We start from the raw sequence: 26,527 nt of genomic DNA, 5'->3' as shown, positions 1-26,527 counted from the left end.
AGAACACCAGGACAAATGCACATTTGTGGACGAATCTATTCGTAGTCTCTTCTCCTTTTGACAAGGCAAGACAGTAGCACGTGCTTGGTGCAGGCAGCTTAATTGGGCTGCTGCACTGAAATGGCACGTGCCAGGTAGCTCTTTGCAGTCCAGATTGGTGCGAATCGCAGCAGTTCACGGGTGTCGGATAGGCCGCTACGCGGCACAGGGCGCTTGGGTGGTGGAGACGTGCAACCGCTTGACATACGGGCTCGCTTGGAAAAGGGAACACCATGATCAATTGCCTGCGACTGATGGTTTGGCAGTGCCACGAGTACTGTCCTCAGTTGGGAGGCTCCTCTGGTTCAGTGGAACCGCTGCTGCCAGCTGTCGTTGTGGTGCTACTAGAGGCAGGTGATCTGGGCCGGTACCTATGTAATTTTAAGAATAATAAGTATTAGCAGTACAGACAAGGAGCACCAAATGCAAATCGCTCGACCGTGTCTGCACTTCCTATGGCAAATGCACAAAACAAATTTCAATCAAAATACACGTCATAATGCGCAGAAAAGAGCTTACATAATGAATTGCAGTAATCACAAATAATTAGTTTGTATTTGTAAACTTACTGCACGAGTAAAAAACTGATGCTAGCATTCTGGGCATCATGAGGCTGAAAGCATAACACCACATTACGATAATACGGCAACAAGAAGCATTGGAGATAATGGCATAGAAGTGAAGATGCATGCAAAGTCATTGGCCGATGCTAATAGCAGGGCCTCCGTGAATCACTAATTGTTAATTGGTTATCGTCAATTACATGAACAAGAGATATGCAATTTCAGAGTCGTTTTGTTGTGACTGGTCGGGAACCTGTGTCAATTTTTGTACTCTACATAGTACGCACCACCACAAATGCGATGCTTCGTTTCATACTCCGCGTGCGAGGCTGTGGAGGCTATGCGAGAAGTTCGATTATCGAAGTGAGCAACTCCGTGTGTCTCGTAGTCGAGTTTCGTGGTCGCACATGCTCGCATGAGGCGCCGTGGCGGGCTGCGAACGAAAAGCCCGAGAAGGGAAACATCGAAATGCATATAAGATCTAAAACAGCGTACATAGTTCATATATAAGGTAAACTCATTTTTCATTTAATACTGAGCCTAAGTAATGAGCAATTTCGTGGAATTGATGGTAAAAAGGCAGAACTGTATCGCGGTGCAGACGCGGCTACTGTGAGAATTCTAGCTAGCTTCCACAGCGTTGCACGGAGTACAGATCAATGAGCTCTTTGCAAAAATCTGCAGAACCCATCCCATGATGACTCGACGATTGTGTTTAGCATTAAATCATAGCGACACAACGTATTGTGCCCCTCCGTGGGAACCAGTTAGCGCTCGCTTTTCCTTGCCGTTGCCCTTGGAAACACGCGGATCTTGCCTTGTTCCTTTTCTTTTTAGTTGGCGCCATTTTTCTCCGTAGCTCGGCTGGCTAGGCGCAGCGAACATTGCACGCTGTGTTTCCTGCGGTGTTGTGCTACAGCTATGCCGTGCTCTAGCGCATATAACTGCAGCGAGAAGCCTGAAGACGGTTATGCAGTTTCTGTGATACCACAGGGAAAGCGTGACGGCTAGCGCAGGAAGCATTGGCTGCACAAAACGGGCCGAAATAACTTTGTTCCGACAAAGAACAGTGTTTGCGAGGTAAGGCGCCTTATTGCTCGTATGAAAGTGTCCCCTAATGCTTCACTTTTCTTTTTTTATTCTTCCGGTCTTCTCATCGGTGTTTTTGCTGCGACGATTTGTACATTGCATAAGAAATGGGGTTTTCGTGCAGTATGCCGAGTATTTTGCTGAGACTGACCACCTCGCACGTTGTGAACTGTTTTTCGGTCTCGATGGAGGCGAAAGGCGTAGCGCATCAGAAAAAGGATAATAGAAGGAAGAACACAGACGACACACACAACACAGATGACACCTAGGTAGGTTTGTCACTACGTGTGTGTCGTCTGTGTTCTGTATCTGATGCGATACGCCTTTTGCCTCTATCATGACGTACCAACAAGCCCGACGTGCAACTTTAGTTGTTATTCAGTCGGAACTGCAGCACTATAGCCTCTGCTTTCCGCGGTGAACAATGGCATCCTCTTGATATCGCTTTTCGTGATTGTTAAGATCCGTTGCCCGTTTTACTGAAAATCGATATAGCTGCTTGTAGAGGAACTTTTTTCCAGCTTTGATGTGTGCGTCAGTCGCTTAGGTACAGTGAATGCAAGCCCTGAAAAAAAGTTAGTGGCATGTATATCTGTGGCATTGCTGGTGAGAGCGCTAGCTAGTCTACATTGCATTTTTCAATGCGTAAGCATTCCTTTGCGAGTACCCCAGCCCCGTCACGTGAAGTGCAATTAATGCCTTGTATCTGCAGAATGCGTAATTTGCAAACCAAGACATTTAATTGTTATGGTAGTGTAAATTTAGATCATTGGTAGCTTTATAAGCAATAAGAAAAAATTTACCCCCACCCCTATATATATATATATATATAAGCCTTAGATACATAAGGCCTTAGAGATACATAAGGCTCCTTAGAAAATGCATGGGAAAGCTAATAGTAGGGGGTGGGCCAACTGAAATTTGGGTATAAGCCACGTTGAAATCTGGGGTGGGCTAACTGAAATTCGGGTGTATGCTTACGCATACTTCGACAACTCCAGTAGAGTTCGTGCATTATTTTTCAGTTCTTGAATTTGCTTTGAATTGGGCTACCGCGTACGCATAAGTGGGTGCTATTATTATTCTCATTGATACAGGCAATGTGCAGGGGGTGTTCACATGATCGCAGGGAAAATGCACAACCATCCTATTCAGTTTAGAGACCACAGCGCAAAAGCTACTTGCACATTGAGAAGACAAACACATGGACGGATGATGCACTCGCGACTAATTCATTATTAGAAGGCACTCTAAATGTAACACCTGCGGTGCACATACGTGCACAGGCAAGAGAAGCCAAACACGGAGGAATGAGCTAGATCAGATGCACAAAGTAAAGCATCTTATCGTGGCAGAAAAAATGTCGAGTGTAGAACTCTCCTCAAAGCTCCCATTACATGAGTATGCCCCATTCATACGGCTTTTTTGAGAGCGACCTCCTCATTAACGTTACCCTCCAGCATTCTCGATGCTGTTATCAGCATTTCTCAAAATTTTCAACGCCACTGGGGTGCGCAACTGGCCCAAAATAACGCGCCTCCATCGAATACTGCGGCCCGTCCGCGGGCGCCGAGGAGAAAGAGCGTGCCGTGTGCAGCGCGCGAGGCCAGTCGAGGAGGAAAGCGCCGTGGGGAGGAGAGTGTCGCTACTTTCAAATTATTAAGAGGCTTCAGCTTTAAAGCTCCTTGATAATTTTTTAGAAAAGTTTCCCCACAGAACAAAACCGCAGAAAGGTGATTTAAAAACCTTTGGTGTTAAAGCGATGATTCCCGGCCTCCGCCTAGATGTCGATATCAACAGCAAGTGTGCGCAATCTTGTGAACACCTACACGTTGCCTGTATCCGTGTGAAAACCAAATAATAATCGTCGCCCACTCTTGCGTGCGTGGAAGTGCAGTACAAAACAAATTCCAAAAAAATTCGGGGTGTCCTAAGGTACCGCCTGAGAGACGCGAATGCGATAGCCTTGTAAAACCTACTGCAGTTCACCTTAATCCACCTCCATCGACCCTATATAATCCACCTTAATTCACCCTAATCGGTCTGAATACTCCATCAACCCTAATTGACCTTAATCCATCCTAATCGACAACAATCCTTCTTCATCCACTTTAATCCTCCTTAATACGTCTTAATCCTTGTTCATGCACCTTAATCCTCCTTCATACACTGTAATCCACCCTCATCGGTCTTAATACTCTGTCATTAACCCTAATTCACCCCAATCTTCTGTAATCCACCATAATCCTTGTTCATGCACCTTCATCCTCCCCAATCCACCCATTTCAGTCACTAATAATTAATTCACTTGGCTAATCATTAATCTCTTATACATGGCTGTACATGCTTTGGTCCCTTCTGGCCTTCCTGGGTCACGTGATATTTTCTGTTCACAACGCGACCTTGAAACGGAGATCTAAAGGCTTTCGCCTTGAAACTTAACAATTAACGCAGTGTGGACTAGCTAGCGCTCATCACCTGCAATAACACGAGTATACTTGCCACTGATTTTTTCAGGGCCTGCAATCATTGTATGACTGACGCACACATCGGCGTAAGCTGAATAGCTCCTCAACAAGCCGCTATTTCAATTTTCAAAAAAGGCGACGGATCCTAACAATCGCGAAAAGTGCGATCGACAGGCTGTATCTTCGCACATGAATGTTCGCAGCGGAAAGCAGAATCTATAGTGCTGCATTTCCGACTGAATGACCGTTGGCGACGTGCGAAGTGATAGAGTTCCAGCAGAATATTAAGCATGCTGAAGACAACCCCATATTTAGGCAAAGTACAAATTGCCGCAGCAAAAGCGCTGGTGAGCAGGCCGGAAGAATAAAAAAACTACAGCACTAGGGGATGCTTTGATATGAGCAATACAGATACGTCTCACCTCGCAAACAACACTGTTCTTTGTCGGAACAAAGTTCTTTCGGCCAATGTTATGCAGCCACTGCTTCCTGCGCAAGCCGTCGCGCTTTCCTTGTGGCTTCATAAAGACTGCACAACCATCTTCAGGCTTCTTGCCGCAGTTATATGCGCAACAGCACGGCATAGCGCTAGCACAGAGAGCGGGAAACACAGCGTACAACGTTCGCTACGCCGAGCCAGCTGAGGAGAAAAATGGCGCGGACGAAAAAGGAAAACGTAAGAACCGTGCGTCTCCAAGGGCAACGGCAGGGAGACCAATCGTGTAGAAAAACGGGCGCAATAGCGATTCCTGCGCGCGGGGGGGGGGGCAAAGGGCGAGGAGAAGGGGCGGCGGCAGAGTTGAAAGAGTGGCAGTAGTTTCGAATTATCAAGGGATTTTATTCATCAAGGGATTATTTAGCTTAGCAACACTGCGCCACCTAGCGGAAGCGCCGCGAAGCCTGCTCGTGACCTCCGAAATGCGTGGTGCGCCGGTGCGCACGAACACCCAGAAACGCGTCATGCGGCAACCGGGCTCCACTGCCGCGCTTTTTTGGTCTCGTCGCGCCATCTGTGGCGCTGCCGAGAAGTTCGCGCGTGGCCTCCGAGACTGCCCCGCTCGCGGTCGGGTCCAAAACATAGTACTTCGTGATTCGTAATACGGCAGCGAGGCTTCTCGAACGAGGGCGAAAATCAAAGAACAGACAGGGACAAGCGCCGATTTTCATCTGTAAACCTTTATTGCATATGAAATCTATATATATGTTGCGGAACGCAAACAAACAACGAACTGTTGCGCTTCTAGCGTATGCCGTCGTTTTTTTTTTTTTGCATTCTGCAACGTGCATATATACTTCAAGTGAAGTCATAGCGCTGGATTGACACGGACATGAAAGACAACAGGTCGTCTTGTCCGTGTCAATCTAGCGCCATGACTTCAATTGATGCAAGGAAACAACTAGCCCAAAAATCTGCACTCCTGGATTTCATATATACTTCGTTTGCAAATAAACATTTCCAGATGAAAATCAGCATTTGCCTATGCCTGTATACTTTGTTTTTGTCCTTGTTCAAGAAGTCGCGCTGCCATATTTGGAATCACGCAGTAGGGGCTAGCTCAGTTGACATTACTCGTATTTATTCCGTAGGGCATCTCAGACGAACTGCATTGCGTAGGCTTCGATGACTTCACTGCATGCGTAGCTGTTTCTGAGCCTGCTAGCGGTAAGCGTGAAACGGAGTGTGTAGCACGAAGCACATAGCTAGCGGGGAATAGCCCGCGAGAAAGGATCCTTTCGAATGCCTGTATAGCAGCATACCCGACTGCCTCGCCTGTAGCGGTCCGGGTGGTACCGGTGAACCGGAGCTGGCTTTGCCGCTGTGGCACCGACCGGTTCCTCGTAACTGCATGCGTAGCTGTTTCTGAGCCTGCTAGCGGTAAGCGTGAAACGGAGTGTGTAGCACGAAGCACATAGCTACCGGATAGCCCGCGAGAAAAGGATTCTTTTGAATGCCTGTATAGCAGCATACTCGACTGCCTCGCCTGTAGCGGTCCGCGTGGTACCGGCGAACCGGAGCTGGCTCTGCCGCTGTGGCACCGCCCGGTTCCGCTTGTGGGCGGCGGCACGCTCGAACGCCGCGGCCTCCAGAAGGGCGTCGGGACCCTGGCTCCCGGCGCCTGTCAACTGCGGGCGCAAAGCGCGTTTTCGAGATTGGCGCATCGTGGTCTGTGTGGTCGATGACGCGTCTGTGAAACCTCGATTACTGCTGCTCACAGCTACAGAGCGACCAAAAGCGCAACAGCAGACTTGAAGGGGGGGAGGGGGGGTTGATTGTCTGAGCTATATTTGTAAATCACAGTCCCCTCCCTCCAATAAACAAAAAGTCAGTGAGAATTTCACGGTAAATGGGATAGAAATGCGTTGGGAATACAGCGTACCTCTCTGAGGTCCCAGATCCACGATTGAAACCGGGTTCGCCTCATTGCAAAGTGTTGTTCAGCAGGAGCTCATTCGACACGCGTCTTGCCTTTGCGAGGAGCAAAGTGCAACCGACGGTGGGGCGGAGCAGACCAGCGTTAGTTACGTTAGTCCAACCACAGCTAATTTCCCCGAAGCCTTCCTCGGCTTCATTGTATGTTGCCCTATATGGTGGTCATGATCAAAAAAACATCGAACCCCTCGGTTTGCCTTCTCTCTCGCCGACCCATAGCGAGGGTCTGGAATCCGGCAGCCTTGATTTCATTAGGTAGAATGCGAGGGTTTATTCGCCACGTGCCTGCTGCTAAGTTCACGAAAAAAGCTCGAATCCAGTTACGAACATTAGGATCTAGATTTAATTGGCCGAGCTTAAAAAGTAGTAAATGATGACTAACCTTGTCGAATGCTTTAGAGTAATCTAAAAAAAATACAGTCTATATATATATATATATGCCTCTACCACGTGACCGGCTTCCCACACTTCATATACATTTTTTTTTCTTTGACACTCCTAATGCGAACGCATTAAAAAAATTTAGTGCGTCACAAGAGGCCCGGTGAAACCGAAAAGACGCAAAAAAAAAAGGAATTCTGGGGTTTCACGTGCAAAAATCAAGATATGATTGTGAGGCACGCCGTAGTGGGAGCACTGCGGATTAGTTTTGACTGCCTGGAGTTCTTTAACGTGCAACCAATCCACGGTATGCACGGCGGAAAAGACGCAACAGGGAAGGGGGACAGTTGGTGACGCCTCTCCGATGTTGTTGTATAAGCTACCTGTGACGTCATAGGCGGAAAGGTTTCATTTTTGCCGGGGAAAGGGGGGGGGTGACTGTATTTGCTCCCCCTATGCGATCGCCCCAGCGCTTTCAATGGCGAAAAAGAACAAAAAGAAAAAAGAAGAAAGAAAGGCTCCGGCAGCCAATGCGGTCCAATTATCGCGTTTCAGTCGTTCAATAGTGTATATATATTATGCACACGCGCACGTCCTTCAGCTCTGCACCGCCAGGTATTTACGTCAAGACGAATTCGCGCGCGCCCGAGGTTCAGAGGTGGCTTATACCACGTCCCTTCATTTCGCTCCATTTAAAGTCTCGGTAAATTCCCGCTACGAGCATGTACGCTATAGATACCGCATTCTGTGCAATCTGTCGAAGAAAAAAAAAAAAAAACGATGCAATCTGCTTTATAGAGTACAAAGCTTACTCATGAAACGTTCACTCGATCGATCGCTGCTCGGGCTCAATTAGCTGATAACGGTTTCGCTGCGAACGCAGTGAATACACTGCGGTGAACAAAACACAAAAAATCGTTATAATGGAAAGCTCCCGCATCGCTTCCCGGAAATATTGTTTTGTTTAAGGAAAAGGCCAGATAGTTATCGCTGATATGCAGGCGCTTCATCTGCATTCAAAAGGGAGGCAGTAAGTCCCTTAGGAAAACAACCATAACCACCACACCAGCGCACAACGGCAGTGGTATATACGTTCGACGACAGTAAACAGCAGCAGCAACAACAAAGAAGGGTGCCCTACGAATACGCGGAATGCTTTAAACTGAAGCGCTCTAACTACGTGTACATGGCTTTCAAAAGACGGGGCACATTAACGGGTTAAGATGCGCATGAAGCTTTGCTTCTAGGAAGAATGGCACCGCGGGGCAAGTTATTATTGCGAGCCTCCCGAAAATGCGGGATACCTGATTTGAAGATAACGCCTTAGAGTATCTATAGAGTGAATATTGTTGACTTTCCGGCTTAACGTTCGCTGCGTCTTCGTGAAACTTTGGTCACGCATAATATGTGCAAGCGAGTCTTTGATTTCATCTCTGTCATTTCGCGATTGTGAGCGTACCGAAACTCTGCTCCTTTGGAAACAAAGATGTTGAAGACAGCAGACAAGGACGCATTTGCAGAGCTTTGAAGTTTGCGTATACATATGAGCGGCCGCATGCTTCACTGCCCGTCGTCTTTGATGATAATGGTCGTGATTATAAAAAGAAATTCACCGCCGGTTACGATGCTTCCTAATGCGAAATTTGAGCGCAGCTCTATACGCATTTTCATATCTCGATGTATTGGCTGGCGATTCGCAGAAGCCGCAGCCGACAGGGCTCCCAGACGTTCGAGGCGCGCTACGCTGGCGCCATCTCGTGGCCACCGTCACCGCACTATGCTTTTCTTCTCACGCTTGAGCAACACCCTCTTCCTCTTTCTGCCTCATGGTTCCGCTGCACCCTCCCCTCCATTTTCCTCCTCGCGCCTCTTCTCTCTTGCCTTTTTCTCCCCCGCTTCGCACCGCGTTCGTTCGCTCTCATCTTTCGCTGTGCTCGTTCGCTCGGTTAAAGGCTGTTTCACATGGCGCGATTCGGGGCGAAAAAAATCGCACGTCGCAGTGCGATTTTCGCTGACAACTTTCACATGCGTCTGCGGCAGCGCGATTTCCGTCGCAGCGATTCGCAAAGTTGCCCCCTGCCCACGAAGTATCCATGCCTGCATCGTTAAATAAAAACATGGTAACTAGTCAAATATTCGAATTTTTCTATTGTTATTCAATAATAGAATAATTTCACCATTTTTAACGTTTGAAAGCGTTGATCGCAGATGCGGTGAGTGAGACGCTGCACAACACCGCAAGTATGAGCGTGCGGCTTGTGCAGCGTCGGTGGGGTGGTTCCGTTTAGTGCACTCTATAGTTTCGTTGTTACTATGGGAGCCACAACTTTTTTCCTGGATGAGTGTTTGCTTTTGCAGAAGAACAAGCTACTGTTAAGTGTGCATGTACAAGCATCTGGCACAATTTGTAGTGGGTGCGTATCAGCCGTACAATGCAGCCGGGCTCCTCTCGCGCTTTTCAATGGACACGTGGCGCCATCCAGCGGCGCTTCTGCGAAATCCGCGCGTGACCTTCGACATGCGCGACGCGGCGGTTAGGGCTAACGCGCGCACGCCGGAGCTACATACCCAACGACCCTAGCTGGCGCGATGGAGGTTCAATGAAGAGCGGCAAGCGCCCATTGCACGCATTCGTGGCAGAGCTCGGTAAAGCGTCGGACTGCTGTGCTGGAGGAACTCGTGTGACATGGGCTTTATTCTGCTCAACACGGGATACATTTTAAATGTTTTCTTTTTTTTATTATTGAAGAGGCTGGTGAAAACGACTAGATACTCAGATGGCCACAGAGCGAAAATTGCGGGAAATGGCCCAAATAATGCTAATCGCAGTAAAGGCTGGTGGAAACGCACTTCACGAGTGCATTCTCTTCATCTTTTGTGACGAGGCAACGGCCTGGAGCAAATTAGTGCTAATTTTTGCGGATGCTAACAGCAAGAACATTATAAAACCAGCTCGACAGGCGCGCTATACCTTATATTCCGAGCGAAAATTTCATGCCACCGTTTCCGAGTTAATATTGTAAAGGGTCGAAGGCGAAGCGCATTTATAAGGTGCAAATAGTCTCACGAGTACGTACTCACTCGGTGGATGCGAGGAGGTACTCACATCGGCGCATACTCACTGGGTGCAGCCTGAGCGGCCGATCTGTCAGCAGCTCGAGTTGGACCACAATGGCCACCTTGGCCGGCGTGCAGCACGCCGCGGACGAACCGGAAGTGGCGCTGCCGGAACTTGCGGCGCTCACCCCCGCCAACGTCCTGTTCCTCCTGGCGTCGGCCGAGAGGTCGTGCGCCCACGTCCTGGCCAACTTGGTCACGGTGCTGCTCGTGCTCTCTGGCAGCTCGGAACGGCCTGCGCTCGACGGTGCGTATGCGATGTGGCCCATGAGCGTAAATTGCGGGCACTCGCTGTCACAACGCTTGCGTACCAAGGCGACCGTTCCGTGCTGCCACTTTCGTTACTATTTCCACTGCCTCCGAAAATCGCGTGACGTCCAACACTGAGTGTGCGAGAATACAACGCGCATCAAGGCCGTCTTCACGGCTCGCCGCCCTCGCATGCGCAGCAGATCACGTGACACTGCGCGCGAGCCGGCCATCGCACCAGTGTCAGCACGGCGCGACATGCGTGAACGCGGCGATTTTTCCAGCGTGCTTCTCGTGGCTAACATATAACGGTTTCCAGCAAGTACGAACGCGAGCACAAGAAGAAGAAACGGACAGGATAACGCTGGTGTACTGTACTTCTTGTGCTCGCGTCCGTACCTGCTGGAAACCGTTATATGTTCACCAGGCACCAACTGGCCCAGCAAACTACTCTACTAAACTACTTCTCGTGGCTGCGTGCCATGCTATATAAAGCCGCTTAAACTTCGTAAATTAACGCCACGCTTTGAAAAATTCCGCCTCTACGCGCGATCTAGCCGAGGCCGCGTCGTTATTCGCCTAATAGCATCACGTGAGCCCTCGCGCCGTGCTTCAGCGCCATTTTCGCTCGAGAAGCTTCTGCGGAGTGGCCAGGAGCGCACGTTGGCGCCGTTGCTTCGCTCGAGCGGTGTAGGCGGCGCCACGGTCGAGAAGGGAGCATGAAAGAGGAGAAACGAGGAGGAGTGAAGGCGGAGGAGGAGAGCGTCTCTACTTTACGAAGTTTAAGGGGTTTTAGTGCAACGTGGTCTACACCGGTCTACACCCACCCAGCGAGGGAGAGGGCCTCACCGTCTCTCCTGGGCCCCGCCAGGTCCAGGTAGCTGAGTGTGCTCTTGATGGCGTGCGGTTCTCGGCCGGGTGTCCGCACTCCTGGCGGGGGGGACTCGTACTCGATGGGCGAGCAGGCTCCGCTGGCGCTGGCCGAGTAGCAGGCGCGAGGAATGCTGGCCTTCAAACCCGTACTCGCCACATCGGGCATGCCTGCGCTAACGCGGAGACGGCGCGGCGATGCTTTCGAAGGCAACCGTGCACTCGGGGTAAGCGTGAATGACGGGAGAAGATTGTTGGAAGCGCTAAAGAATGGCGGACTGTAGAAATACCTCCGGCTGTGAACTCACTCGCCAGCCGCTGTGGCCAAGTATCTGGTGGCATTTTACTGTTGAAGACGAGGTCGCGGCGGCCGCGTTCCAACAAGGGCGGAATAAAATGAACTAAAAAATAAATGAAATAAAAGGAAAAAACTGCACGTGTACATGTAGTGATAAGGTGCCCATAAAGCACCCCCTTAATCCGAGCAGGTGGTCTTTTCGCACCTTGTCAGCGACTAGATCGTGGGACCATCGCGTCGTGAACGAGCGTTCTGCTGAGAAGCTTATACCCAGACGCTTCGAAATCCACCATGCATATTGCTACTGGCAGCACAGCCTCTGAAATCTTCCGCGCGGTGCGTTGCCACGCAACGAAGATCTCGGAGGCCGTTATCGGACGTCGTGACCGGCGTCGCTGGCGTAACCAGGTTAGAGAAAAAAAAGCGCTAGATAACGTGGTATAAAGAGATATTTGATATAAAGAAATATTCACTTCAGGTGCTATGTCCACAAATGTGCGCACGAAAGCAGGGCTGTTCAAAAAAAATAAAAAAACAATGATCAAAATAATTATATTTAAAATATGTCGCACAGATCTTGAAGCATTTGTGATTGAACATGTGCTGAAAGATTTGATAATCTGCCCAAAGATATTAAAGGAGTACTGACATAAAAAAATCCACGTGGTTTTTTCTGCTTTAATAAGTAATTAATGACCCAGTAATCACGGCACGAAACCTCACTTACTTCAGAGCGCGACAGGTAATTATTTGCAGTCTTTTTTGTAGCGACCAGTCGAAGTTTCGGTTCCAGAGAGCAACGAGACAGGACAAACGGGAATGTAAACAAAGTGGTCACGTGTTCGCAAAAAGCCATGACGTATACTCTGACGCGCAGCCAGCGTGCGCGACCAACTTGCTGAATATTGTCGTGCGACTGCCGCATCACTCGGACGACCGCAGCCAATGACAGCGCCGGTAGCGTGAACGTCATGGCCACGTGGTAGACCCGGCAGGGCGGGGCCGGCGAGCGGGCATCTCGCCGCTCCGATCATGTCTTTTTTTTTTTTTCTCTCCCTGGTCGAAACGGCGTGCGTCTATTTGTCGTACAAAAATCCCTCACGTGACCTGATCCTAGGTGCCTAGGGACAGCATCATTTAGGGATTTTTGAGAAGGCGCGATGCTGGCGCCGAGCGACGCCGTGGCGTGTTCGTCCTCGGCGTGATCGTTCTCTGGGCCGCGCGTTGTTCAACATTGCTCATGTAATCGTGCGTGCGTTGCTTGTGTGTTGGTTGTAGGTTCTGTGTTACTTGGCGGAAAGCCGTGAGTAGTGGCGGTGCGGCAATGCGGCTTTGGCCTCGATGAGGTCTGGCACTACAGAATCTGCGTTGTGTGACCCGTGCTTTCTTGAGAACCCGGCGGTGGTGACAATTGAAATATCGAAGTGGTCTAGCGCCTCGGCAGCGAAGTTCTGCGAACCGCGATGTGGCGTCGCCGTGTCCGACTTTGCTTAACGGACATCGAGGGATGTGCTGCTCGCTGCAAGTCATGTAAATGCAAGTGCGTCGACCGCCCATTGTTCAGCGCTGAATGTGTGTTTGGTGTGCTGTGCTTGAAACGATTGATGCAGCCGTGCAGCGGGGGTGGCGGAGGAGCAGAGTGGCTTAGGGTTTGCGCGTTCACATACATGTGCTCCCGTCTTGGTCTCATTAACGGCTGTCGCGGGATTGTGGTGTGCTAGCTCCTTGCCTAGTATGAAGTTTACGACGCTAACACACAGCATGTTCACGTTTTTCCGCGCTATGTCATTTGCATGACGGCCGAGTTGAAAACGAGACATATAGTGGTCTGTGCGTTTGTGTGTTGTAAATTACTTTCTATTGTAGAAGTTCTGGGAGTCTTATTACGCAAGGAGTGCGAACGTAAACATAAACACATATGTGTGTCTGAAATTTTGAATTACCCATAATACCCTTTACAACTGATAAGTGGGCTACACGGCCTGTGTGAATTAGCTACCGTATATTGCGACGCTCTTCCGTGTGGTAGACTGATGCATGGTGCGCGTTTACTTCTTGCTGTTGTAAAAACCACTTGTTTATTCACTCAATAGAAATGTACGGCTTCTTCGCCGCAGTACATTTTAGTTACGCGGTGAAGCATACTAAAAGTGGGAGGGGGCCGCTATCAGCCAGCATAGTATGTCCACTTAGGTGACCTGAGAGGCGGTGGCTGCGCAAGTGTATAATTGAAGAAGTCTTATTATGTCCAGTGACAGTGGCCCCTTTTCACTTTTAGTATGCTTCACTGCAGTACATTGCTTAGGCTTCACCGCGAAATAATAGTGTATTGCGAGAAAGATAATCGTAAAAAGCCTAATTATGCAACGTTTCTTTTGTAGCTTGCTACACCGCAATACAGGGGTGTAAATAAGCATCGTGCAGTAAAGCATACTAAGAATGGAAAGGGCACATAGGTTTACACTGTGCTCATTACTTTCAATTGTGACATAATTTGCAAGTGCATCTGTACTCGTGGTAAGCTTCATTGACAATTCTTTGTACATTACAAATTAATATTGCAATGAAGCTTACTAAAGCACATTCGCCATTATGGTACGTGTTATTCACCTTCAATGCAGGAGCACAATGCGGATTCTTGCCCCTGGACTGCACATGCTCTTTGAGAATTGATTCATTGTTCATATGCGCACTGGTACTTTACTCTAAACTGGAGGGCTCAAGTTGATATGAAAGCACAACTTTTATTAAGGGGACAAGATGTTGCCAAGATGGTTGCAGCACAGCTTTTTTTCTTTCTTCCAGGCACCTTTTCTACTTGAAGCTTCCATTGCAGTGTTTTGAACATCATTGAACCAGCACATAGTGTATATAAATATTGGACACTGATTGGGAACATCACCTAAGTTCATGCCTATATATAGTAAAAAGATGTAGCACGACCAGACAAAATAAAAGAAGGGGGTGGGCTGTAGCAATACTAAGTGTTAAATGGTGCTTTATCCTTTCCCTTGAGTTTTCTGTTTTTGTGCTTTTTATGAATCCTCCGCAGTAACCATGCGAGTGCTGAGCTTGAGCTTGTTGGTTTCAAGTCTCATGGTTCTTACTAACAGAACAGTGTGATAAACGAACAAGGGCTTGGAGGCATCCATTCACCTTGCTTGCCTCATGGTGCTGCTTCATAAGCACCGTGAGCATCCAGGCCAACTAGGAAGGGAGGTTTGTTGCAATTGCTTCTGAACTTTATTGCCACCAAACCAACAGTGCTCTCAATGACAGCTTTTGGACAGTAGAATGCTTGCACCCAGCAAAGTCTTAAGAAGGAAGCATTCAGGATGTGCAAAATAGGCTTTTGAAGCTGGCAGCATTACTGAAGGGGCTTTGCCCATCTGCCCTCTTTATGGATACACAAAGATGATTTCCTCTTTAAGAGGGATTGTTTCAGAGGTCATTACATGGCAACAGTGTTGGGTGTTTAGTAGCTTGTCTTTGCCCACTGTTAATAACCTGTTCCTTCTCCAGTGCCCCTGTGAAGTGCCTACTTTTTGGACACAATGTGCTCTCCATGCATTCATGCATTTTTAGCTTGTAAAGACGTCTATTACCCCTTGCCTCAAGCTGGTCTTTGCTGATGTCACCCAAGAAGGCATTGGGGAGTATGGCAATGTACGCTTACAAAACACAGTCGATACCAGTGAAACTAAATTAATGGAGCTGCTGTTCTTTTTTTGTCCACTCCATCCTTGTTAGTTACAATGAGCAATGTCCGAACAGAAGGCATATGTAGTTGGTCGTGCATAGCCTGTGCACTAAGACTTGTTGGCATGTTATGACCTTAGCACAGTGTTTATATGTAAAAACCTTCTGATGTGTTGATGACTTCCTTCTCTTTATTATACTTTGCCTGGTGGAGCCAGCAAGTGGGTCAACCAGATGTTCAACAGGCTTCCCACTAGTTTTCCCAGAGTCTCCTTACCAGGGTGCTGCTCATAGATATCTGTTTTCTTGACCTTGCACTGCACTTCAACCATGGCCACACTTGCTAAACCTATAGCATGCGATCAAAAAAGTGCTATACATCATGTTGCTCCAAACTCGCAACATGTTCTACAAGGCCTTGAGGAACACCCTCATTTATTTACGCCCTCATCATACTGTATGAAGCTTCGCATGATAAGTGCGACAATTAACATCTGCTGGTTTTTCAGCGTTATTCCTGTCCAGCTTGCTGAAAGCTATCCTGAGTGTTTCAAAAAGCAAACGACCGCTGCTAGACAAGAAGTGCTTAAAACAAGGGTCGCTATAACCACATATGTCACACGAAATGAAGGCCACTGAGTATACAGGCGGTTTACTTCATATCCGACAAGCTTGGTTCTCCCTTTGCTAGTGAGTGAACTCAACTTGCCCCGAATACATGGCCTGTGACAAACTATGTGCCAGATGCTGTGTCCCCTGCAAAGCTGAAGATGTGTATGAGATCCCGACACCCTGCAGCGGCTTCTACACTGGGCAAACAGGCTACTATAAAAACGACTGCCTTTACTAATATGCTAGTAACATGAAAACGGGCAGAAATTTGGCTATTCATTGGACCCAACTGCAGGTGCAAGCCACCCTTCCACCGGATGTGTATTGTTCACAGAAACTGGAGCTATAGAAATGCAGATAAAAACAATGATGGTTGAAAGTAGTAGAGCTGCACTATATTCTGCACAAGCAGTGCTATCTGCAGCGCTGGTACCTTATAGCCACAATTCATGGCTGGACCACCATGCAAAGGCACTATTCTTGAATTATTAACTTCTATTATATTTATGGTGGCCATATATTGCAATTATATATCATCCACATTGTGTGCAATATGGTTAAATGTCAATTATGATAGCCATTCCTAATCTGAAATGCAACAAAAGAGCAAATATAGGCAACAAATTGCAATTCAGAGACAAAAGGCAACCAGTGCACAGGATAAGTGACAGACTTCCTTTTATTGAAAAAGAAACGTGGCATGTGTCATGCCACCACCAGTGGGTAGCAATCTTTCAAGCTTGGGTGACAGAGGCAAAACTTAGCAAAATGCTACAATCACGCTGTAAAACGGCCTTGGACACAAAAAACCGATATCATATTGTACAGAATGAAAGGGCAAGACTTCATCTAAGAACAGTCTATGGCACCACATACTTGAAATGGTGTAAAAAATGTTGACATGCCCTACCCATAAAGAAAAAGCAACAAACACAGAAAACATGCCTTAAAATGCAATGTGCAGAGTCTGAAACCAAGAAAAAACAACCCGAAAAAGGTTTCGCTAAGTCTTTCAATGATTAAAATTGTCAAACTGTATCATCACTTCTTAGTGAACCTGCACAGCTGAAAAGGAAGGAAGGAAAGCTCAATAGCAGGGCTGCAGAAAATGTCGCCGAATAAATATACTTTGCTTACCAACGATACCTGTGGTTTAGTTGTGGTCTGTATATAAACTAATTGTGTATAAACTTTTCTTGTTTAGAATGGCTGAGCGGATAGGGAAAAAATGACCATAAGAGCACCAGGTGTATGCATAGTCTACGCACAAAAAGCCACTGCTTTCTTACTTCTTTTTTCTCTGTATGACTATTCATCGGAGTATTTAGGTGCCTTATTAGCACTGCTAACATCCCACTGCAAAACACAAAATTGGGCAAGTTGTGGCATAAAGAAAATTGCAGTTTCACTCATAATGTGAAACAATGATGCAGTAGCTGGTGAAATATGCACAGGAAGCTTAGTTCATGCAGTGTTTGCTGAAGTGTTGTGAACACTTGCCAATGCAAGTCGGTAATCTCCTTAAAAAAGTAAAATAAGTAAGAGTCCTATTTATTTGTGGGAGTTGTGCCTCAGTGTTGAAGTGGAAAGACTCGGCTTTTCTTCCTCCTCTTTCATATCCGGACTTAGCCACTGATCTACACCAAAACAACCCTTTAGCTTCTTACTGCTGAATTCGTTTTGGTTTTCTCAAATCTATATTTGGGCTACGCATTGCTATGTCTCGCGCTTTGCTTGAGGAAAACAAGACACCAACAGCTCCATCCAGTAAATCTGAGAAGCCAAGCACTAGAAGAAGATTAATGAAGCAGATGCACCCAATCATTGTCATCACATGCAAGAAGAAAACTTAACATAGGACTGCCTTCACAAGTGGGAAGGTGATGTGCAAGAACTTGAAGGTGTGGATGCCAGCTCTATATACAGTATGCAGACATTGAGCAGGTGTTAGCCAATCTAGGCACCTGTTGGCTAGATCACGCTCTCCAGGATCAGTATTCACCACGACTGTACCTTCAGCAGAGTGGCTGAAATGTAGAATTGTGGACTGCCACTCTTTTGATCGTATGTTTAAATCCTCGCAGCACAATGAGAACTTTATTTGCAATACTCTAGCAAGAAATTCGGGAATTCCAGTGACAACACCAGTAGACATCAGAACAACCAGGGGAGTTAGCCCATAGCAGCTATTGCTGTAAAAAATAAGACTGGCATAAGCACAAGAATTGAGATGGGCATACTACATGCCTTTGTTCTGGTAGTGGTCCACTACTTTGGTGCTACAGTTAATGATCTCCACTGTCACTGGACATAATAAGAGTTCTTAAATTATACACTCGCGCACCCGCCGCCTCTCAGGTCACCTAAGTGGACATACTATGCTGGCTGATAACGGCCCCCTCCCACTTCTAGTATGCTTCACCGCGTAACTAAGCTGTACTGCGGCGAAGAAGCCGTACATTTGTATTGAGTGAATAAACAAATGGTTTTTACAACAGTACAGAAATAAACGCGCACCATGCATCAGTCTACCACACGAAAGAGCGTCGCAACATACGGTAGCTGATTCACACAGGCCGTGTAGCCCACTTATCAGTCGTAAAGGGTATTATGGGTAATTCAAAATTTCAGACACACATATGTGTTTATGTTTACGTTCGCACTCCTTGCGTAATAAGACTCAGAACTTCCACAATAGAAAGTAATTTACAACACACAAACGCAAAGACCACTATATGTCTCGTTTTCAACTCGGCCGTCATGCAAATGACATATTGCGCGGAAAAACGTGAACATGCTGTGTGTTAGCGTCGTAAACTTCATACTAGGCAAGGAGCTAGCACGCCACAATCCCGCGTCAGCCGCTAATGAGACCAAGACGGGAGCACATGTCTGTGAACGCGCAAACCCTAAGCCACTCTGCTCCTCCGCCACCCCCGCTGCACGGCTGCACCACTCGTTTCAAGCACAGCACACCAAACACACATTCAGCGCTGAACAGTGGGCGGTCGACGCAGTTGCATTTACATGACTTGCAGCGAGCAGCACATCCCTCGATGTCCGTTAAGCAAAGTCGGACACGGCGACGCCACATCGCGGTTCGCAGAACTTCGCTGCCGAGGCGCTAGGCCACTTCGATATTTCAATTGTCACCACCGCCGGGTTCTCAAGAAAGCACGGGTCACACAACGCAGATTATGTAGTGCCAGAGCTCATCGAGGCCAAAGCCGCATTGCCGCACCGCCACTACTCACGGCTTTCCGCCAAGTAACACAGAACCTACAACCAACACACAAGCAACACACGCACGATTACATGAGCAATGTTGAACAACGCGCGGTCCAGAGAACGATCACGCCGAGGACGAACACGCCACGGCGTCGCTCGCCGCCAGTATCGCGCCTTCTCAAAAATCCCTAAACGATGCTGTCCCTAGGCACCTAGGATCAGGTCACGTGAGGGATTTTTGTACGACAATTAGACGCACGCGTCGAAACGCGGGCCTCTTTCGCCGCTGACGGCGGCACATAAATGGTCTACAATTTGTTTCTGACACGAAATAACTTCTAGAATAAAGTGACCTCGAAAGAGTGCGAGTTATAAAACGTTGTGCGAAATAGTAAATCGTTGGCGTGATTTCTACTCGGACGCGATAAGCGCAGACGCGCCAGCAATCGTCTGTATACGAAGCGGCTCGCCTGACTGGCCTGTTTACTCATCGCTACTAACGGCACCGAGAAAACTAACCGTGTTTTCATTTAAGAGAAACATAAATGTTCAGGCATTGATTGTGCTGACGAATTTAGGCGCTTTATTACGAGCTGCGGACGCATCGCAAGGACCCTCGGCCCCGGATAGAAGGCCGGCGAGCTAGGCCTACATCGTCTCCCAGCGATCGCAAGCTCGCCTGGCATGCTCGTTCGCTTCTGTCGGCGCCAATGAAATCAAATGTGCTGCAATTTAAGCGTGACATAACTGTGTACACGTTGTGCCGACTAAAATAGGCGCTTCGTTATACGAGCTACAAACGATCGTGTCACAAGCGCAACCGGTGTCGGATTCGATGGCCCAGCGAGCTATGCCTGCCGGCTCTTGGCCATCGGCGGCTGTCAACGGATCCGATACTGAACGCGACCTTGCGGAAACACGTCTATAGTGCTCGCATAGACGTGTTTATATTGTCATCGTTTGTTTCAAACAAGATAGCTGTGCAAATACGGTTGCTTTCACTTTCTGTTCGAAGTTACGCAGCATTCCGAACTTCCACGCAGGGGCGCCGGTTCTGGGCCGCCGCTCGCTCATTCGTACCACGTGTCCCGAATCGCCGCATGCGGCAAGTCGCACACGACGCGCCGTACTACAGATCGCACGGAAAATCGCGCCATGTGTCTCGCGCTTTAGACGTGGCCAATCACTTAGCGACTCAGATATTGCGGCCGGCGATAGCGAGGACGAACCTAAACAAAACCCTCGCATCGGCCACAATCAATGGTAAGACACAACAAATCGGCGTTGAACGTTGTGGCAGCGCAGTCAAGCTGATAGTGTGGGAAATATACCGATGGACACGACAAAAACTGCAGTTGCAGCGACACGGAGAGCGTCCCACTACAAGTACAACAGCTAGAACAAGCAACAACAGAGGAGAAGAGCACATGTAAGCCGCATGGCAGCCAACGAAAATTCGTGACGTAGCCACATGACGTAGCGTTTTCTTGGCTATTTACAATCCCGGTTGATGTCAATGTCGCGAGGTGCTCTGTTTTGTGGTTGGCTGCGCGCAAGTACTTTCAAATTGATTTTAAATATGTTCTAAGCGATATTCGCCGCTGATATTTTATAGGCGATGTGTGTGTGACCAACTAAATCGATCTCACAAGTTATCTCGACTTCAAATTTTTGTGTCAGTGCTCCTTTAAGTTATTTGGACGGTAGAGAAATGGGTGTTTGTTCGTGGTGCCAGTATGCCGTCAGCATGCTTTGCCGTCCGTGGTGCATGCATGCCGTCCTTTTAGGGGCTCACGTTTTTTTTTTTTGCCATTGTTTTTCATAGATTTTCATGTCAGGAATATTTTTCGAGTGGGTGAATTGGCGCTTCACACGAAATAATTGATATTATATCTGACGCCTCCCGTAGAGAGTTCTCGCTCTCTGTAAACCTGAGTGGACCCAGTGAAGAATTTGAAAAGTTCTGAATCCGTTCTGCCGATGTATATGTACGCCTTCCGCGATTCCCGCGATACGAGAGACTTCGTGAAACTAAATTTGGTATCGATAAAAACAAAACAAGAACGAACTGGCGCCGGGAGAAGATACGAAAGGCGAAACTGTAGTCTAGAGTCCGCCGTGCTTTGCGCTTACTGGAGGACCTCTGTCGCGACGAAGACGGTGGGAGCGGCGGCGGCAGATGGCGCTGTTGCTGCGCTACGAGTCTCCTTAGCGAGGCCTCGAACATCGCCCTCTCGTACGTCGTCGCAACGCCCTGGGCCGCGGCGTCCGCACGAGACGGCGACGTGCTTGCCGGCGTGCTCGATGGTCCCGGGGTCGAGTTCCGCGCCGAAGAGCTGCCGACTCCGGTCTCCGAGGGTGCCGTCGCGGCGTGCGGTAGCTGGGCCCCCCCGGAAACTGCTTTCCCTGGCGTCGGCGCGGCCGCTGAGGAGGCGGACGCTTCCGCGGACGGTGGATCGGAGGAGGCCATGGGCTCTGGCGGACCGGTAGACTTCCCGGGTCTTCGTGGCATAGCGTATGGGGAAGATGGAGACGTGAGAGCTTCTTATCGGGATAGTTGTTGCGTTACGCTTTGAGAGACTTTTAGCTTGTCCGTTATTCCGGCAAACGGGGGTGGTTTGGTCGCATTGCCGGATGGTCGGGGGCGTAAAGGTGAGCGGCCGGAGTGGTGCAGTCGCCTGGTAGTGTAGAGCTATACCAGACAAACACAGAGCTAAAATTGCGGTAACCTACTATATTCTACTTCGCTGCTGGTGCATATTTTCGGCAGCGGCGTGATTGTGAACACGATTACGCCGCTGTCGAAAATTTACACCTCAGCTAAGAAAAATATGGTAATTGGCTCTCTGTTTATGTGGTTGAGCTTTGCACCACCATCTGGCGCCACCAATCTGGCCGCTCAAGTTTACAACCCCGCTCATCCGGCAAACCGCCCGCGCTTGCCGGATTACCGGGCGCACTAAAATTCTCATTACCGGTGGGCCCTGCCGGTATTTTCTGACCGTGGTTGCTGCTGCAGCTGCTTTCTTGCGGAGTGGCTCACACAGAGGACATCGCTCGTGCAAAAAAAATGCGGTTATATGGTTACGGGGATGTTGGGAGTACAGACAGACTGTATTTACAATATATATTCAAGCAGAGTCAATGTGGTTGAGATGGCTGACCAGAAACAACACGCAGCAGCCAGGGTCTCCAGTCTTCCTTTCTCGTCTTCCATCTTTCCGTAACAAACACGCACTGCCCCACAGATATGCCGGCGACCAGCTCTATTGTCTACAAAGAAAAAGAACTGCATACTTAAATATCCCGATTGCAATGAAGATGCGTATTCAAGCGCATAGTTCTTTTATTTAAAGAAAATTTACTCGCCGTTCCGGCCCTGCGGAAGAGGATGTTCAGTAAAGTTGCTGAAAACCACCACTACAACTGCTGAGGGGGTATGCAGTGCTTTATTGCAATGGTAGTAATGGTAATTTTTCCAGCACGTCGCCGCGCTGGTCGCATTGCCGTCTCTTTTTTCCCTTGCCGCTCCCAGCTATGCGTTGCTAGCCGTAGCAGTGCTGCAATAACAATGAGATCAATTGCTAGGCTGGTTCTTTTATATACGAAAGACTAGCGATTTCACTCCCCACGTCGCAAGCTGCCGTCGCTGCGCCAGCTTGTGCAACAGTAATCACTACCGGGAAACGTACGTGGGAGCGCTACGTGCTTCGCATTGTTATTAGGAGCGCCTTATCATCAATTATGTTTCCCAAATTATGGGGTTTTACGTGCCAAAACCACTTTCTGATTATGAGGCACGCCGTAGTGGAGGTCTCCGGAAATTTCGACCACCTGGGGTTCTTTAATGTGCACCTAAATCTAAGCACACTGGTGTTTTCGCATTTCGCCCCCATCGAAATGCGGCCGCCCTGGCCGGGTTTCGATCCCGCGACCTCGTGCTCAGCAGCCCAACACCATAGCCGCTGAGCAACCGCGGCGGGTCAATTATGTGGCACGGATGCTTGTTTTGTGCTTGTTCTTTATTGAAACGTATGCTGTTCTGTATGTTGTATGCGTGATTGCAAAGAATGTATGCACTTTTCGCTTCACTTTGCTTAGTGCTTTTAAAGAGCCTCTGCCTTAAGGGCTTGGGGGGGGAGGGTATGAGCCATTGCATTTGGGGGTATGAACCATAGGCGACGATGGTTTTCTGTCGACGTTACGCAACAGAGAAATGCCGGGACCTTAGCCATAGACAGCTTAGCTGTCAAAATGGGCAAGGGTCTAATATGCGTCGTACCTTCACCATGATGAGTGCTTGAAGCCTGCATGCCTCACCTCTGCCGCGAGTCAGTCCGATTTTTCACTGCTTCCGGGGTCGGCCCACATTTTTTGCCCAGGGGCGCGGACACGAGAAATGCCGACCAGCTAGAGACTAACAGGTTTGCTGTAGAGCGAAGCCTTTTATGACGTCTTTGCCGGAGTTTGGCGGGTCTGCTGGGTCAATTAATTTCTCGAAGGGTAAACTGGGCCGATCTCAGAGGCAGTGTGGTAGAAGGTTACCGCGTATTGTCGTCTTTCCAGACAGGCACGTAATCACTGTGCCGCAGAGCGCTGCGCAGGACGTTACCTTTAATTAATCGCTTCGCGAAAGCTTCGCTTCACATAAATTTCTAATGCATGCGTTGAATCTACATAACTTCATTGCGGTACAAATGACATGGACACTCCGGCGCAATTACGCCATGCGCTTACCCAAATTAAGCTCTGCTTTACATACATGATGCTATAATGTGCAACCCTCAAAGTTGCTCAAATCAGATCTGTGTTCTTTACGAAATATTCCTCAGAACGTTTTAGTGTCGAAGCGCTCAAGCAAAAGTTATGAACCATTTTCTTCACAGCGCACGTCTTTTATCCTAATTCTTCTCACTACTAAAAAATCGCAAGGATTATCAGCGCTTCCAATCTGAAGATGATGTTATTTCACTGGCGCCACTCTTTACGGACAGCACAGTCGCGCCTGTGCGATGCCATTATAGACAACCCCTCCCCCTCCCAACCGTTCCCCAAAGGTGGGGTCCACACGGCGTGCTGAAGCTGTTCAGAGTGCCAGAATATTTGGCTCACCCGCATGAGTCGCATCCTCATATAGTCGCGCGGGCGCATAGTTGGAACACTTCCCGAAGGGTTCAAGGACAACGTTATGCCTGTCTATCGCCTTCTATACCGGGCATAACTGTCAATATAGATTTTTTAAAGTTATGTGCGTGTTGGGGGGGGGATACGGTCAAGTGGCGTGTATATATATATCCAAATGATATGTTTGATGTCGATATCACCACAGAAGGCATAGAACGGGAAGCGCAACGTCCAGTCTTGAATTACCAAGCCGGGATCCCCATATGTGGATTCGATTCTGATGCGGCATAACAGCGTTGCTCCTTGGCAAGTAACTGTATGGGTCACACAAGCTTTGTGTGGAGTCTTTCGGGTTGACCCCAAAGTGATTGCGGATTGCAGATGTTTGGCACTGTCACTTTTGGGACACATGTCAGCGTTAGGCGTGCGAGAGCTTCAGCTTTCTAATCTCCTTCAATTCCTACGTGGGATGGGATCAACCGAAACGGCCCGCAGTTCGACACAGAAAAGTGGTGGTCAGCTGCCTCCAAAAAAAACAATGCTCTTTCGCACAGGACTTTTGAAGACGTCGATTTCCCCGGAGGGCCCGTGGCAACCGGGAAAATAGCGCAACGACTGCTGATTGTCTTCATGCGAGACACGGGATACAACAGTTTCGCTCTCGAAACTGCTGGTATATATACACCTTGAACGAGATAAAACAATAAAAAAAAAGAACAGGGGCCGGATTTTTATTAGTTATCATAAGGAGCCAACAAACAACAACGCGTGTCACTGTTTGTTGGCTTCTTACGTTCTGAATATATGTATATATATATATATACATGCATGAAAAAGGAGAGAAATACTGGTAGTTCGTAAGAGAAGTACAAAAGAGATAAAGGGATAAATTAACTAAGCGCTACAATGATTACAACTCTCCCTCAGAAGGACAATCCTAGGTGGTAATAAAAATTCGTGACGATTACATCGCCCCTCTTTGAGGTCCCGGATCAATCACTTGAAGTGCGTACACGACGTCGCAAAGCGCTGTTCAGGAGCTCACTCGATACACGCCCTGCCTCTTCAAGGAGCGAATAGATATTCTGGAGCAGACAGCGCTTTGCGACGTCGTGTACGCACTTCAAGTGATTGATCCGGGACCTCAAAGAGGGGCGATGTAATCGTCACGAATTTTTATTACCACCTAGGATTGTCCTTCTGAGGGAAAGTTGTAATCATTGTAGCGCTTAGTTAATTCATCCCTTTATCTCTTTTGTACTTCTCTTACGAACTACCAGTATTTCTCTCCTTTTTCATGCATGTTGTACTTTTCTATGTAATACCATGCTATTACGAAATTTTCGTTATAATGTGTTACTTGTTGGTGTATCGCCCGCTCGCCTGAATTCTGACGTTCAAACTGGCAGCACTATTTAGATAAATTAATGAATAAACCATTTAAAAGGGTACACTTTTTTGAAGAGAACAATTATGCATACGGAATGCAACCAGGACTTTGGTACTCGCCAGCGTTCACTTTTGTTCATATTCCAAAACTCAGATGGCTACGGGCACTCGCTCACCGTCACGGCTCTGGAACAAACGTTAGTCGGTGAACTCACTGGTTCGGGTGCCGACTTGTGCAGGCTTATAACGCTCATAACAGCGGGACTCACACACTTGGTGGCGTTCCTTGGTGTTAGCACTCAGTCACTCATTTGCACTCGACATCCACTGACACTCATTAGTTCTACACTTGCAACCGCATATCAGCTCGCAATCACTAGAGCGCTCTGACGTTCACGTTCACAGTTACGGACATGAACTGGCACTGAATCACACTCGCTCCTCTGAACTGAATGTGAATGTGAGTGTGGGATACAAAGGTGGTGGGCAAAGCGCATCTGAAAGAGTCGCAGCAGCGCTTTGAAGGAAGGACCAAAGGTAGGGAAGGGATAACGCACCCATGATTACATGCGCCTGCATGTGCCTGTAAGGGCTAAACTTATACCGGGAAGAAATTTTAGGCCTGCGCCATTGTGTCGACAAGAAGACACTGCTTTCTTCCAAGCCTCGTATTCGCCAGAAGAACTTAATTACGACATCTTGTCCTAACGTCGGCACCGTCTGTCTAAAACTCTTTGATTTTGTCTGTCGACCTCAGAAGTCAAGAACAGAGAAACCGTCGCTCACGAATCAAGCCGCACCTTTTGAAGGTTCGTCTGCAGTGGCCTCTTCACCGCCCTGCTGTATCCTCTGCTTCGGGCTGGCTGGTGCAGACGAAACCAACGAAGTCGTTTTCTAGATGGAGTCGTCTGCTCCTGGCATGGCCGGCTGTCGTCTGCGACCACGGGCCGCAGTCTCCATGACAGCTGCG

At 48.3% G+C, this 26,527-nt stretch overlaps 1 protein-coding gene across 4 annotated transcripts; it reads right to left on the bottom strand.

Moving 5' to 3' along the window:
- LOC126525718 (uncharacterized) lies at positions 1 to 26,527 on the bottom strand. 4 transcript variants are annotated; one of them, XM_055067802.2, is made up of 6 exons: positions 26,358 to 26,527; positions 21,178 to 21,545; positions 11,187 to 11,378; positions 10,094 to 10,323; positions 6,129 to 6,283; positions 1 to 410 (listed from the first exon to the last, which is right to left on the bottom strand). In XM_055067802.2, the coding sequence occupies exons 2-6, from the start codon at positions 21,512 to 21,514 to the stop codon at positions 323 to 325; spliced, it is 1,002 nt and encodes a 333-aa protein (XP_054923777.1). In that variant the 5' UTR covers positions 21,515 to 21,545; positions 26,358 to 26,527; the 3' UTR covers positions 1 to 322. The 4 variants fall into 4 exon arrangements, with proteins under 4 accessions (XP_054923777.1, XP_050029594.2, XP_054923779.1 ...); XM_055067803.2 differs by having other exon boundaries at positions 291 to 410; positions 10,078 to 10,323; XM_050173637.3 differs by lacking the exon at positions 6,129 to 6,283 and having other exon boundaries at positions 10,078 to 10,323.

Source organism: Dermacentor andersoni, chromosome 8, assembly GCF_023375885.2.
Source record: "Dermacentor andersoni chromosome 8, qqDerAnde1_hic_scaffold, whole genome shotgun sequence".
Lineage (NCBI taxonomy): Eukaryota > Metazoa > Arthropoda > Arachnida > Ixodida > Ixodidae > Dermacentor > Dermacentor andersoni.
The sequence above is the reverse complement of the archived record's forward strand: the minus strand, read 5'-3'. Positions and strand labels throughout refer to the sequence as shown.

What these genes read in the sequence shown, in the direction of transcription:
- LOC126525718 (XM_055067802.2), bottom strand. Translation starts at nt 21,514, where the DNA reads ATGGCCTCCTCCGATCCACCGTCCGCGGAAGCGTCCGCCTCCTCAGCG. An exon ending in GTCGCGACAGAGGTCCTCCA is followed by an intron (nt 11,379 to 21,177) that starts GTAAGCGCAAAG and finishes GCGTTAGCGCAG; the next exon opens with GCATGCCCGATGTGGCGAGT. An exon ending in GGCCGCTCAGGCTGCACCCA is followed by an intron (nt 6,284 to 10,093) that starts GTGAGTATGCGC and finishes TTGCGCCCGCAG; the next exon opens with TTGACAGGCGCCGGGAGCCA.